This window comes from Cibotium barometz, chromosome 41 (assembly GCF_041138505.1).
Source record: "Cibotium barometz isolate CiBa-2024 chromosome 41, ASM4113850v1, whole genome shotgun sequence".
Classification (NCBI taxonomy): Eukaryota; Viridiplantae; Streptophyta; class Polypodiopsida; order Cyatheales; family Cibotiaceae; genus Cibotium; species Cibotium barometz.
In genome coordinates this window covers 46158771-46171753 of record NC_141086.1, presented here as the reverse complement: position 1 = coordinate 46171753, position 12983 = coordinate 46158771, and the positions used below count along the sequence as shown (strand labels likewise).

Here is a 12983-nt window from a genome sequence, read left to right as displayed (position 1 = left end):
ATGTGACACCTACAATATATAGGTGAGAAGTACAAGATTGAGTAGACTGACTTATGGGATAAATGTAGAGGTGCCACATGGCACTAGACTCAAGACACAAAGACTCAACTGAAACTAGACTAGAGAAATAGTACACCTAGTGTGCACTTATTTCCAACACCCTCCTTAAGTGGTCACTAGGAGGAAGACAAAAAGACAAGACTATGACAAAAGATAAGACCAAGATAGAGAGACTAGACAAGGATTGAGAGACAAGCTAGAAGACAAGATGGACAAGACTAGAAGACGGACATAAAGACTGATAGACTGAGAGACAAAAGATCCTGAGACACCCCTCCTCAAGTGATATCCTCATATGGGTCCACAAGGGTAGGGACAAGATGGATCTAAAACAAGACACAGTCAGATTGATAGACAGATAGACAGACAATAGATAGACAGACAGACAAGACTAGATAGACAGAAGACTGACTGTAGACAAACAGATGGACCTTGAAGACATCCCCTCCTCAAGGGCAATCTCTGCCTCTTGGGTAGGGACAAGAGAGAGGTCAAAAAGCATAATGAGTAAGACACTAGAACCCCTTGACCTACATCATCGGTGGTCAAAGTGGTAGACAAGAAAGGTGAAGTAATTAGAAAGCCCATTCCTCATCATGTGAGGAATGAACAGCAAGATCTGCTGATGTAGATGCTGCAGCAACATGGGCTGAGGTAGATGCAGGGGCTGATGTAGAGGTTTTAGAGTAGCAGTCCTTCTCCCGGTGATTATCACGGCCACAAATGGTGCATGGATGAGCCTTGAAGCAGTCCTTCTCCATATGATTAGTTTTTCCACAATGGGTGCAAGGCTTTCTTACCTTAGAACCTCCTTTCTTTGCTAAAAATGCAGTGTCAGTTACCTTTTGTTGTTTTGTTCTTTCCTCTTCTTGGAGAGCATTGATGATACCTTCAAGAGTAGGATTATTGTGATACTTGAAGGTAGTGACAAGAGTAGCATAGGTGTCAGGTAAGCTTTTGAGAAGCACAGCAATAGCAATATCTTCGGAGATGGGGGACTTCACTGATGCAAGCTGAACCATAAGACTGCGAAAATAATTGACATGAGAGGCTATAGTAGCTCCCTCCTGCATATATAGATCAAAGAATGAGATCATAAGTGCAATCTTAGAGTTTTTAGAGCGGGGTCCAAAAAGGGTATCGAAAGTGATCCATGCTCGAGAAGTAGACTGTATGTCGGAGATGTGATGAATGTAATCATCTCCAAGACCGAGCAAGATGATAGCATAGGCTTTGTCATTCTTGGCAGTAGGAGCATAAGTGATAACTTGCTCAATGTCGGAATCTTCGGGAGCAGCATGGTGAACAACATCCCACAGGCCTTCTTTCATAAGATGGCACTTGATTTTGATTTGCCAAGTATGAAAGTTGGACCCATTGAATTTGTCGATAGACATGAGAGAATGAGTAGAAGAGGCCATGTGGGAAGGTCTTACCTCTTGCTAAAATGCAAGGGCAGTGTCTATTCCCTTACAAGATTGCAGAAATGAATGAGAGAAGAGATCCAAACTGTTTTTAGAAGCCGGCTCTCTCACCACTTGTCAGGGCCATAGCATGTGACAGCCCATCGAAGCATGAGGAACTAGCAGTTTACAGATATGAGGATAAGAAAAGGATTGACCAGCGAACTGAAGGAGACAATGCACAGTACCTTGTAGACTCTTCAAGAGGAAGCGATGGCAGAACTGAATGCAGCAAATAGCTCGTTGGAGGAAAGTCGATCTGCAGCTTCTTCTAGATGATGCGCACCCTTGAGTCGATGAAGAAGGCAGCCAAAGGAGAACAGTATGGCGGGCTGTATGAGTCTGAACAGGATGGACAGCAGGAAAGTGGGCGGACAGAAAAATTCAGGCCGACGGGTTGCTTACTTGATATGACGAGCTGCATGTGCAATACTAGAGGACAGAAGCTGAAGCAAACAACATGCAATACTAGAGGACAGAAGCTGAAGCGAACATATAGAAATGGTGAAATTAAAAAAAACGTGAGGCAGCTCCTAGCTAGGCGGCGGCCAGCAGCAAAGGCGGCGGCCAACAGTAAAGGCGGCGGCCTGTTCTGAACCAAATGACTGCAGCAAGAAGAGGGGCAGTCGCTCACAAGAAACAAGGGCAAAGATGAGGGGAGACAGGATAAACCTGCTCTGATACCATGTAGGAAATATGAAAGCAAGAACAAACTGAAATGAAACAAGAACACAAATGAAAGACAAAGAGTTACCTTGAGATGAGTGTAGACAAGACACAAGATTGATACTTTCATTGATGTGACACCTACAATATATAGGTGAGAAGTACAAGATTGAGTAGACTGACTTATGGGATAAATGTAGAGGTGCCACATGGCACTAGACTCAAGACACAAAGACTCAACTGAAACTAGACTAGAGAAATAGTACACCTAGTGTGCACTTATTTCCAACAGATCCCTTGATAGACAGGTTTGTAGTTGGATCAGCTTTATGCTGGGAGGATTATGGAGCTGACACCTCGGAGTTACAGCGGTTGGTCATTCGCATTCTTAGCCAAGGGGCTAGGCTGGTAGTGTGTATGTGTGAGTCTGCATGTGAACCACCTCTTAGGAGGGTGGATAAGCATACCTTAAATAAGGGTTAAATGGTTTGGTGTGAGAAAGGCTAGAACAAGGCCTTGTATCATTTTATCAATCAATCCAATCACCACATTGAGTCGTGCAATCTTTCTTTCATGACTTGAGCTTGTCTCACTTTCTTTCTCTCTGCCTGTTTGTCGTCTCCACCATGGTGGTGTTCCATCTGCCATAGCCTAGCCTTGGCCTGCATGCTTCAGCAGCCCCATGGTGCGTGGCAAGTCAGGGGTAGCAAGCCAACAGTAATAAAACAGGCCGACCAGCAATGATGGGACCTGTATATACACACATTGGAAAATCTTCATTATCATTTACATTTCTTAGCGCGGGTATTTCTACATAGCGTTTCTCTTAGAGCGTGGGCTGGCCAAGAGATCTTCAGTAGTGCTTGGGCTGCAATCACTTCTTAGTCACCTTTTGTACTGGAGATTCAGTTGTAACACTTTCTTTTCTTACATATACAGATCAATAGTATAGGACTCTTGTGTGTGCTTTATGTGTGATTTCGCTGCACTCTTGCTTTGTGCTAGGGTTTTCTCTGAAAACCCTAGCACATAGGCACAAGTATTCTAAAATTGCTATGAGAGCCTAGTGAACCTACAATTCTTTTTTGTTCTGTGGCACTTGTGTGCGTTGATTGCCTGGATAGGGTAGAGCCCCTAGATTCTAGGAGTGCACAAGGTCGGGTTCGAGAAAAGTCGCTATTTGAGTTTTTTCTAGTATTTTTGGTGTAGGGTTGCTTCCTTGTCCCATCCACCCTTCTTCAGTGCAAAGGGTTGCAACCCTCACCATCTCTTTGATCATTTGCTACCAGTGGTTCATATGGCTACAAAAAAGTCAATACTAACCGACAGGATTTCCATGAGCCAGAATAAATAAAAAAACACCGTCCTCCTGCAAGTCTCAAAAGAAAGCGTGTTGTCTGGCTGGTATGCGTGTCTTTCCCTTGCCTGTTTGCAAAAATTGGACGAGAGAAAATTCATAGGCTGAGATCTGCCCTAGTGTACACGTAGGAGTATCCAAAAGAGACACCCTCTTGAGGCTCCAGAAAGACCATGCATGCTTTAAGCAATGAAGTTTTTTTTTTCCGTCTAGATATGTGCGCCCATAAATAGGCAATCCCCCTTTTTTCCTACACGTTTTGTCATAAGAGACCTGCATGCATGCTTTTTTCTTTAAAAGACCATACTAGTGCCCCTAAGAAAAATAGGGTTTTATGCTTTATTTAATCCTGCATGAGCTTTTTCCTTCTAGCGCTGCTCTCTCCTGCTGCTGGTGACCTGCACCATGCAGCATCATCTCCTCCACAGGCCCGTACTAGTGTATGGCTGCCTCGTGGCTCTCCGTACAGGGTACAGCCTGATCCACTGGACAGTATGCTGTACACTGGATCAGCTGCGACCTTTTGTGTATCGCCTATCAGGTGGGCCTTTGAATGCTCGCCTAACACAACTGCAGCCCATAGGCATGTCGACTCATGCAAGGCTTTCTCATATCCCAGCTGTAAGCACCTACACAGGCTGGCTCTCTAGGGTTTCTACGCTTAAGGTTCCCTCATGCAAAAAATGACCATCTCTACCAATTACACCCTCTCTCACACACCCTCTCTCTCTCTCTCTCTCTCACAACTTTCTTTCTTTCTCGAGGCAGAGTTGAGCTCATATGCAAAGGAGATCCAGTAAACCAAAGCCTAGGCCAGATACAGAGCACTTAATATTATGTCTTGTACCATCAAAAACCACCTAATTTTGGGGGTATGGCTAAGCTTTGCCTGTATTTTCACCATTGCCCAGCAGGAACAGTGTTCCCTGCAAATATGTCATGGATACTTTAGGAAACGTGAATAGCCAGATTTGGAAGCGGAGGAGGATAGAAAGACTGCAGGTGATGACGTTATCTAACATGATTAGGCGTAAGCCCATGGTACTGCATGAGGTTGTAATGGCTGAGTTTGTTGGTCCTCATTGTACTTACATCTACCATAACTATACACTGGACAGATGGCCTCTTCCGAGGTTGGCACTAGAATCTTCCAGACAGCTGGCACAGGAGGGACACGGTAGCTCCTGGTATTCCCGCATCACTAATGGTTTGACTGATATGGCCTTGAGATAGATTGCCTTCCCCCTTTGAGAACAGCCTTGATGCCCTTCTCTCAGATCTCTCATGATAGGCGATTAACCTCATTATCTGCCTAGTTTTTCAGCATCATTCAGTTGCCTAATGCTCACTTGTGGTTTTTACTAGTGTTGATATAATGTGGGGTTTTTTTTTTTGGGTGGGGCAAACTTCCGTATCATATTTGTCTGTAAATGTACTATCAAGTTATCCATGTGATATCACTGCTAATAGAGGGTATGCTTTCTCAGGAATATCAGTGATGTTGAGAAGAATGTTATGGAGGCTTTTGATACTATTGGACAAATCAAAAAAGAGGTTGAGGCAGTTGAAAGACCGAGTGTAGACCATGAGGATTCTGAAACTAAAATGTCGGGAGCATCAACTAAAAACAAACCATCTTTGCGATGGGCGGATCCTGTTGCGCACTCTGAACATGAATCACCATCTTCAGAGGACTTTTTTGAAGAGGAGTCACCGCATGAAGTGCCAAAAATAGGGACCAATGAAGTGGTAAACGAGGCAAAAAACATTGAAAGTGCAGGCTTTCAAGAAGAGACAGAAAGCTGGGAGTTCGATGAGCTTGAGGAAGAGCTCAATCTGTCATAGCTGTGGTTTAAATCCTGGAATGAAGGTTTTGGTGAGGTTTTCTCATGTCAAGTGTGTTTCAAGGCCAAGCTTAGGTGAGCAGATGCAGGAATGATGGGGATATTTGAAGTCAAAACTGTTGGAAAGTGTTCCAAAATTGCACGTGTACATATATGTGAGTAACGACGCTCGCACAGGGGATGTCAAGGTGTTACTGTCGTTGAAAGTTGGTAAGGTTTCCAATGTGTCATACAGCTTGATAGTATCAGTACTGGCATTGTATGTATCATGGAAGTTGTGTACAGACCAAACATGGACCATCTGTGTGGTTCCGGAGTTATATTCTTTGTCTGTCCTGTCCGATCGTGGGCAGGGACATTAAGGCTTTTGATTAAGTTAAGGTTGATTGACCTTAAGTATTCATGTGCATGCAGCGCAGTAAAAGGCCCTTCAGCTCTTTAAAAAAATGTGCTCTTTTCTAGTTTGTTGCCAGTGGTTTTGTTCTTCATAGAAGGTCAGCAGCATGACAGCAAAATCTGTGCGCCTAGAATGAAGATTCCATTCTTATTGTATATCTATCTTTGTAAGGGTTGATATTCTGAACCTCACATGGAATACTCCTTTGTTTATGCTCAGATATGTTGTTGCTGGCTTATATTGTTCTCACGTTTTTACAAGAGTTAATGGTGGCTAATTGAAAGCTGTATTTGAAATTTTGAATCATCTAGAAACCAGTGTAAGGAAATGGCAGAATTGCAGCATGCAACACTTGACAAGAATGAGAGCATGTGTATGGCTGGATCGTAACCGAGGCTATGCTGGGATCTCTGTTCTTTGGGAATCCTCCCATGGGGAACCCTCACCATGAAACAGATTCGTACTCATAGCCAACACCTGCAAACAAACAATAGGTATAGTTGGGATGCCCTTGACAGAGGTATGGTACTTGAGATTCCCATCTATGTTGGTCTTTATGTTTTCTTTTTTTTTTTTGTGTGTTTGCAGTCGTTGACTGAGGGTAGGGGCTTGTTGATTTTATTTTGCATATGAGCACTATAAAAAGTCACTTCTTGATAATGAGCTGAGTAGTACTTTCTATCTGCTAGCAGAAAAGAATTCTCTTTGGTAAAGGATTGAAAAAATATGTCTAGGAAATAATGCACAACCGTTTAGTTGAAAAGTAGCTCAATGCGAGCGCTTGCAATGAATTGATGAATTTGACAAGTAAATTAGAAACTTGACATAGGGCTATCACTTACACAAGTGGGTTTTTTTAAGTGATGGCATAATGATAATCCTTGCAAGAGTAGGCTGTCCAAGTTCTTCGACATTGGAGATTGCTTTGTTCATAGCTTGCTTTGCTTTACATGAATCAGAAAATGGGTCTCTCTCTCTCTCTCTCTCTCTCTCTCTCTCTCTCTCTCTCCACGTGTGTGTGTAGACATTTGGAAATTTCTTCTTTGCATTATGGTCGATGGTCTTAGGAAGAACTTGATGGTATTGTATAGCTTAGTGTAGGCTTGATGTCACATGATGCAAGACCCTAATGAGGAACGAGTTGATAGGTTAACTAGTTGATTCTTCCCTTTTGAAGTCTACTGGGTGTCCAATTCAAGCCAAATAAGTATCGATGCTGGCACAACTTGAAACATCGGAGGCACGGCCCTCTATATACATACTTGCATGATCTAAACTATGCATCACATCCTCATGTGCAAATCCCTTCATATGTGCATGATCCTATGATCAATAGGATCATCATAAATGTCATCGTCACTGAGGGCTGGCAACATATCCACACATGAGAGAGAAATGGAATCATCATCCACAAAATCCCTAACTGTGGAATCCCCAAGGTCATTGAAGTGATCCCTAGGGGTAGGATCTATCTCCATCAATAATGGATCCAAGAAAATATCTAAATCAAATGTGTGACTCTCTAGATCCATATGAATAATCATGTGTCTCTTATGAGACCTCACCTTTGTAAACTCACACTACCCTCATGCCCTGTACATGACTGCTCAAACACATAGACTATACCAAAGTGCACATTGCCATACACACTATGAAGGCTAAGTAGTGTTATCGTGAACTTCTCCACATGCGGAAGCCCTAGAAGAATAGCATGCCCTATCTAACATAAGGAACTTAAGTTTATGTCCTTAAGTATCCTGAGAATCCACATGTGAAGTATCACTAAACTCATGTGCTATTCTAGATATATCACTAGCTGAATGTAAACCATCCTCTAAAATGCTCCCACAATGAAATAATGTATCCCCATCAACTAATGCGTCCTCATGATCCATAGAAAGAAAGGTGTAAAAGAATCATTGCTTGATGTGTTCGTTGTCATATCAACCCTCAAGATCATGCCCTCACAATCCAACTGACATCACTATCATCATTATGTACATGTGGCAATAGCATCATGTGCATATGTATTAGTATCATCATATGCATGTATACCACTATGATCGTGTGCATGTGTATCATCATGTGTGCGTGTACCAATATCATTGTAAGCGTGTACAATATATCATCATGTGTATGTGTATGTGTACAATATATCATGTGTATGTGTATGAGATACATCATCATAGGTATGTGGGTGTGATACATCTTCATCATCATTTTAATCTATGTTGGTGTAGTGCATGTCCTAGGACAATCATAATAGCTCAAGAGTGTAGGATACTCATGTAGGATGCCAAAGAAAGAATCATCATAGGTATGTGGGTGTGATACATCTTCATCATCATTTGAATCTATGTTGGTGTAGTCCATGTCCTAGGACATAATCATAATAGCTCAAGAGTGTAGGATACTCATGTAGGATGCCAAAGAAAGAATCATTCCATGTGAACAATATTAAACCATCTGTGTGAAGGAATTCAAGTAATGACACAATAAAATCCATGTGCGGACCAATGGTACAAACATCCACCTCATTAAACAAATGTCTCGAGTAACTAGGCATGAAGAGACTGCCTCATCATAACATGAAGTTGATGAATGAGGATATGAAGGCCTAGATCTTGAAGTGCCAATAGTATGTGTGCATGCGAAAAAAGAAATATGATCCGTGACACGAAATGGTAGCTCGCAATAATGAGCATAAAGCCATGGAGATTATGCATGAGCATCTCTCCTAAGATCAGGATCTAAAATGGTAACATGGTGATGTCGATGATGATGATGGGGTGTAAAGTGTCGATCGAACGAGAGAGAAAAATAGTAGGAAAAACCCATAACTATGTGTGAACAATTTCCACAAAATACTCTCAAATGTGTGCACTCTTCAAAACACAAAAATATGAAAACACGCTCACAAAGCACTAAGCGTGTACAATTTTCAAATGCCAATGCACGTGAATAATGCCAAATGAAATGGTCGTACGTGTGAATAATCCCTCACAAATGCTCAAGGTATGTAAACAAAGCCAATGACCCACACATCATGTGTGAACATTGTCAAAATGAATCTCCCAATCTAAAAAAATGTGTAAGATCACCACTCAAACGTGAAGCTTTAAAAAAAAAACGTGTGAACAAACACACTGTGTGGACATGAACATGTGCTAATGCTTAAATCTACTCCCAAATAACGTTTGTAGGAGTGAATAAGGAAAAAAGGTGTGGAAAGTGCAAATGGATGTGGACACTAAGGTTGGAGATGTGAATGGGCGAACCGACAAACCCTAAGTTTAATAAAGTAGGCCTCTTCTCTTTTTTTTAGCTCAATTTTTTTCTTTCACTTCTCCACATTGGTGGAGGCTATTTTTTTTTAAATTCCCTCCCTCCTCTTTCCACCCAAGTTCAAGTCCCACTGTTGTTGGTTGTATATGCCCTTGTGCTGCATTCTACCGTTAATAGCTCTCTCTCTCTCTCTCCATCTCCATCTCCATCTCCTTAGCGGCTGAATGCGAGCCTTTGTCAAAGGCTGTGATGCTTTTAAAAAAAAAAAACTTCACACTGCAGGAAGGCGATGAATTGATTGCACTGTTCATTTTGGTGGTGGTGGTGTTTTTTTAAAAACTTTCCAATTCGCTTATTTAGCCATGGCGCATTGAAGGATTGCCTTCAAGAGAGAGAAATAATTCGCTGCATTTTCTTTTCTGTGTGAACTCCATTGGTTGTAGTAGAAACTGCTATTATAGCGTGTCTGCGTTTTATTTGTAATCTCTGTCAGCTTTGCGTTTTTTTTTTAATAAAAATGACCGGAGAGCTTGAAGCTATGTGATGGTGCTGCGCTTCTAGTTGCTGACCGGAGAGCTTGAAGCTTTGTGAAGATACTTCTACCAGTTTAAAAGCTTTGTGAAGATATTTCTACCAGTTTAAAAGCTTCACAAGAAACAAGAGTCGCATGGTGGAAGAGAAGAAAGATGATCCAAGACAAAGGTCAAGCTCTGATACTACCAGAACATGACCAAGCTGAGATATGGGGGATGGATCTACTCCAGGCATGGAGTGGGCATGGGTGTAGGTCACCATCCCAAGGTAATAGCCAAGAAGTCCATGAAAGCTTGGGCATAAGCTCCAAGAAGAAGACAAGATGTCTAAATCAAATGATAAGGTGATAAAAGTACAATAGGCCAGACCAAGGTCACTTATACATTTCACACTGGCTAATCAATATGCCCAGGCCCCAAATCTATGCTCAAGGGACCCAAGGTCCATGTGCCTAGGCCCATACCCATACATGTGTATTTGCATATATAATTGCTTCACTTTGCCTTTCAAACCTAACCATCATATGGGGCCCAAATTTCCCTCTCACCCTGCACTTCATTGTGTCCTACCATAATGTTATTGATTTGGGGGAGGCATAGATCTTGGATGGGTCACAATGCAAGATCGCTCTCAATGAGGATTTACTTAGAAGAGCTCGCAACCATCAACCTCAAATAAGGTATACTAATAGATGTTAATAGCCTCTTAATCAAACGCGCTTTAAAGAAGAAGCTCACGGTGGTTCTTCATCAAATAGCCAAAACTGTGAGACCAACCACATAACACGGTAGCTCACTTGACTCCAAAGTAATCCAAAGTGTACCCTCACTATCAACATAAATCTAGGTACATCTCTATATGGTGGAAGTACATCTCGGTAATCCAAAGTGTACCCTCACCATCAACATACATCTAGGTACATCTCTCTATGGTGAAAGCATGGTGGGAGAAAGCCTAGTCCATGGTATGTCCATCATTTGGATTCCCTTAATCAATGCAGGCAACAATTGTTTGGACAACTCATTCTTGTCAACAACTAACCCCTCAAACAACAAATCTCCTCAACATGAAAAAACACTTAAATGACAAACCTCCATTTGAAAAAACCCTCAAATTTTTTCAACCAAAGTGAAAAAATTTCCGAAAAAAGAGCAGGGAATCGGAGTTTTCACTTGGAGGAGAACATAGGCACACCTTTTGCCCTCATAGCTTACGTAAGACACCTACATTAATCACAAGGGCTTTACACCTACATTAATCAAAAGGGCTATACAGTTCACAAACACATCTTAGATGCTAGATATTTGGGTTCTGGAACTCATTAACATCATGCGACAATTTGATCAAGTCCTTCATCACTTATTTCTATGAGACCGGCGGAATCTTTGGCACCAATCCGGTTTGGACCTCACAAGCACATCTTGCATACATAGGCACTCACAATATCTAGCACCTGCATCCGACCTCATCATTTAGTCATTCAGGTATATATCTGGATGGGGCCCCGGTCCATGGTACGGTCCATCGACTAGATCCTATTTAAGTGTCTAAGCCTCTAAATATCTTCAAAGAAAACGACTTATTTTGGACTCCATTGTTTCCCATTTTGAAGCAATCGAGTCTCTACTTTCACCTAGTTTCACCATGAGATAATAGGTTTGAGTGTAGGCTTCTTCGTCTCATTAGCTTCTCCTCTATCCACCTCTTGTGAGAGAGAACTAGTGCAAATGCTCCTCTCTTCTTGCCTCCATCTATGTAAGAAGAGCCCTTCCTTCACCCCCTTAACAACACAAGGAAGCATTCAGGTGTGACAATGGAGTGATGATGTGAGGGGCTAGCACATCCACATCGGGAAGTTGAATTTGTGGTTCTAAGGCAAAGAGCAAACAACACTTGTTTTGGAAAAGGCTAAGGTAAGCTCGTGACTTAAATAGATACTCTTACGAAACTGCCAGTGAACTCTAGAAGGGAAAATCTATGAACTCTAGAAGGAAAAATCTATAGCATTGACATTATTTATATAAGTGGAACTTTTGCTAAGTGAGGAAGAGTTAGTAACACTCTAGAAAATTCATGAGATACTAGAAATTTCCTTGTTAAGTATAAACTTAGAATAAATATAGTAAATTACTTTTAGCTTAGATACAAAAATATGTGTTAGAGCACTAGTAGCTCTCAAGTGTTATTGAACTTAACTTAGAATGAATGAAAATATAAACTTAAATGATCATGGTAGTCTCATATATCTTCTATACAAAGAAGAAGACACATGTTAGACCATTATTTACTGTCAAGACTTGAGAATACACAACCTTGAAGTGTGATTCGATGATGCAGATATATCTCATGATTGATCATCGTCATGTATGCGTTACTTATTGTCCTTTCACATTGAAGGATAAAACTTTTACAACATTGAGCTTTGTTCTTGTGATTTTTCATTGTTGTTCATACTGGTATGGGACAATATAGATAGAAAGAAACTTTGATGATAATAATGCTAATATGGACCAATTTATATACTTGACCACCACAACCTTGGAATATATTTATTTGTAGACCACTTGATTTACATGGAATTCTTGATTAGATATTTAGTGTAGTTTAAGAACCATCCTAGAGAACATGCTCGGTGGATACCTAAGCGGTTTTTCTACACTTGTTTAAACCTCATCCCCTCATATAAGCAAACATGTTAAGTCAAGCAAGACTAAATGCTAGATCTACTCTATGAGGGCACCTAAGATACCATTGTACCATGTTGGTAGATGGTATCATGGATGGTACCACATTAATATTGGTGAACTAGTGTTATTGGTATCATGCATTGCTAGTGTTATTGCTATTGTGGGCTAGTGTTATTGGTGTTATGTGTCTATACCTATTTTACGTTGCCATGTCAAGATTAATTGTGTGGATTCCAATTAATTGTCTTAATTGACATGGTTGACATTAGTGAGGTACGGATGTTGAGCAATGTGATGGTACCGAGAGTGAGGTTTGACATTGATGATGGTTTGTACATAGCACTTGAACATTATTTACAGTGTTCAACAAAGTTTCATATTTTAAGTTGGTTGTGTTTTCATCTAGTAATTGGTTTGATTTCACATCGGGCAACATTGTATTCATATGAGTGATGTGCATCAGGCCATGTGTGTGTATTGGCTTATTTTTACTTTTAAGTGCTTAAGAAACAGTGCTTGGCACAAAGGTTATTTGTGTAAAAGCAATGACCTTATTTTTAATGTTCAAGCTATTATATAATGGCTCCAAGGGTAGAATTTAGAAATACTATACCCATGTGAGGGAGATGGAGCTACTCATGCTGGGAGGGGAAGGTTGTACCTCAATAGTTTTGTTCTTGGTCTTGTGCT

General features: G+C 41.1%; 1 protein-coding gene across 2 annotated transcripts in view; it reads left to right on the top strand.

Moving 5' to 3' along the window:
- LOC147615005 (uncharacterized) overlaps nucleotides 1–5837 on the top strand; it is a 78598-nt gene extending 72761 nt beyond the window's left edge. Inside the window, exon 18 of one of the 2 annotated variants that reach the window (XM_086780288.1) lies at nucleotides 5043–5837. In XM_086780288.1, coding sequence (XP_086636414.1) covers nucleotides 5043–5391 — 349 coding nt within the window. In that variant the 3' untranslated portion in view covers nucleotides 5392–5837. Of the gene's footprint in view, nucleotides 1–5033 lie in introns of both variants that reach the window. The other variant, XM_086780287.1, reaches the window with a different exon arrangement.
- Nucleotides 5838–12983: the final 7146 nt, after the last annotated feature.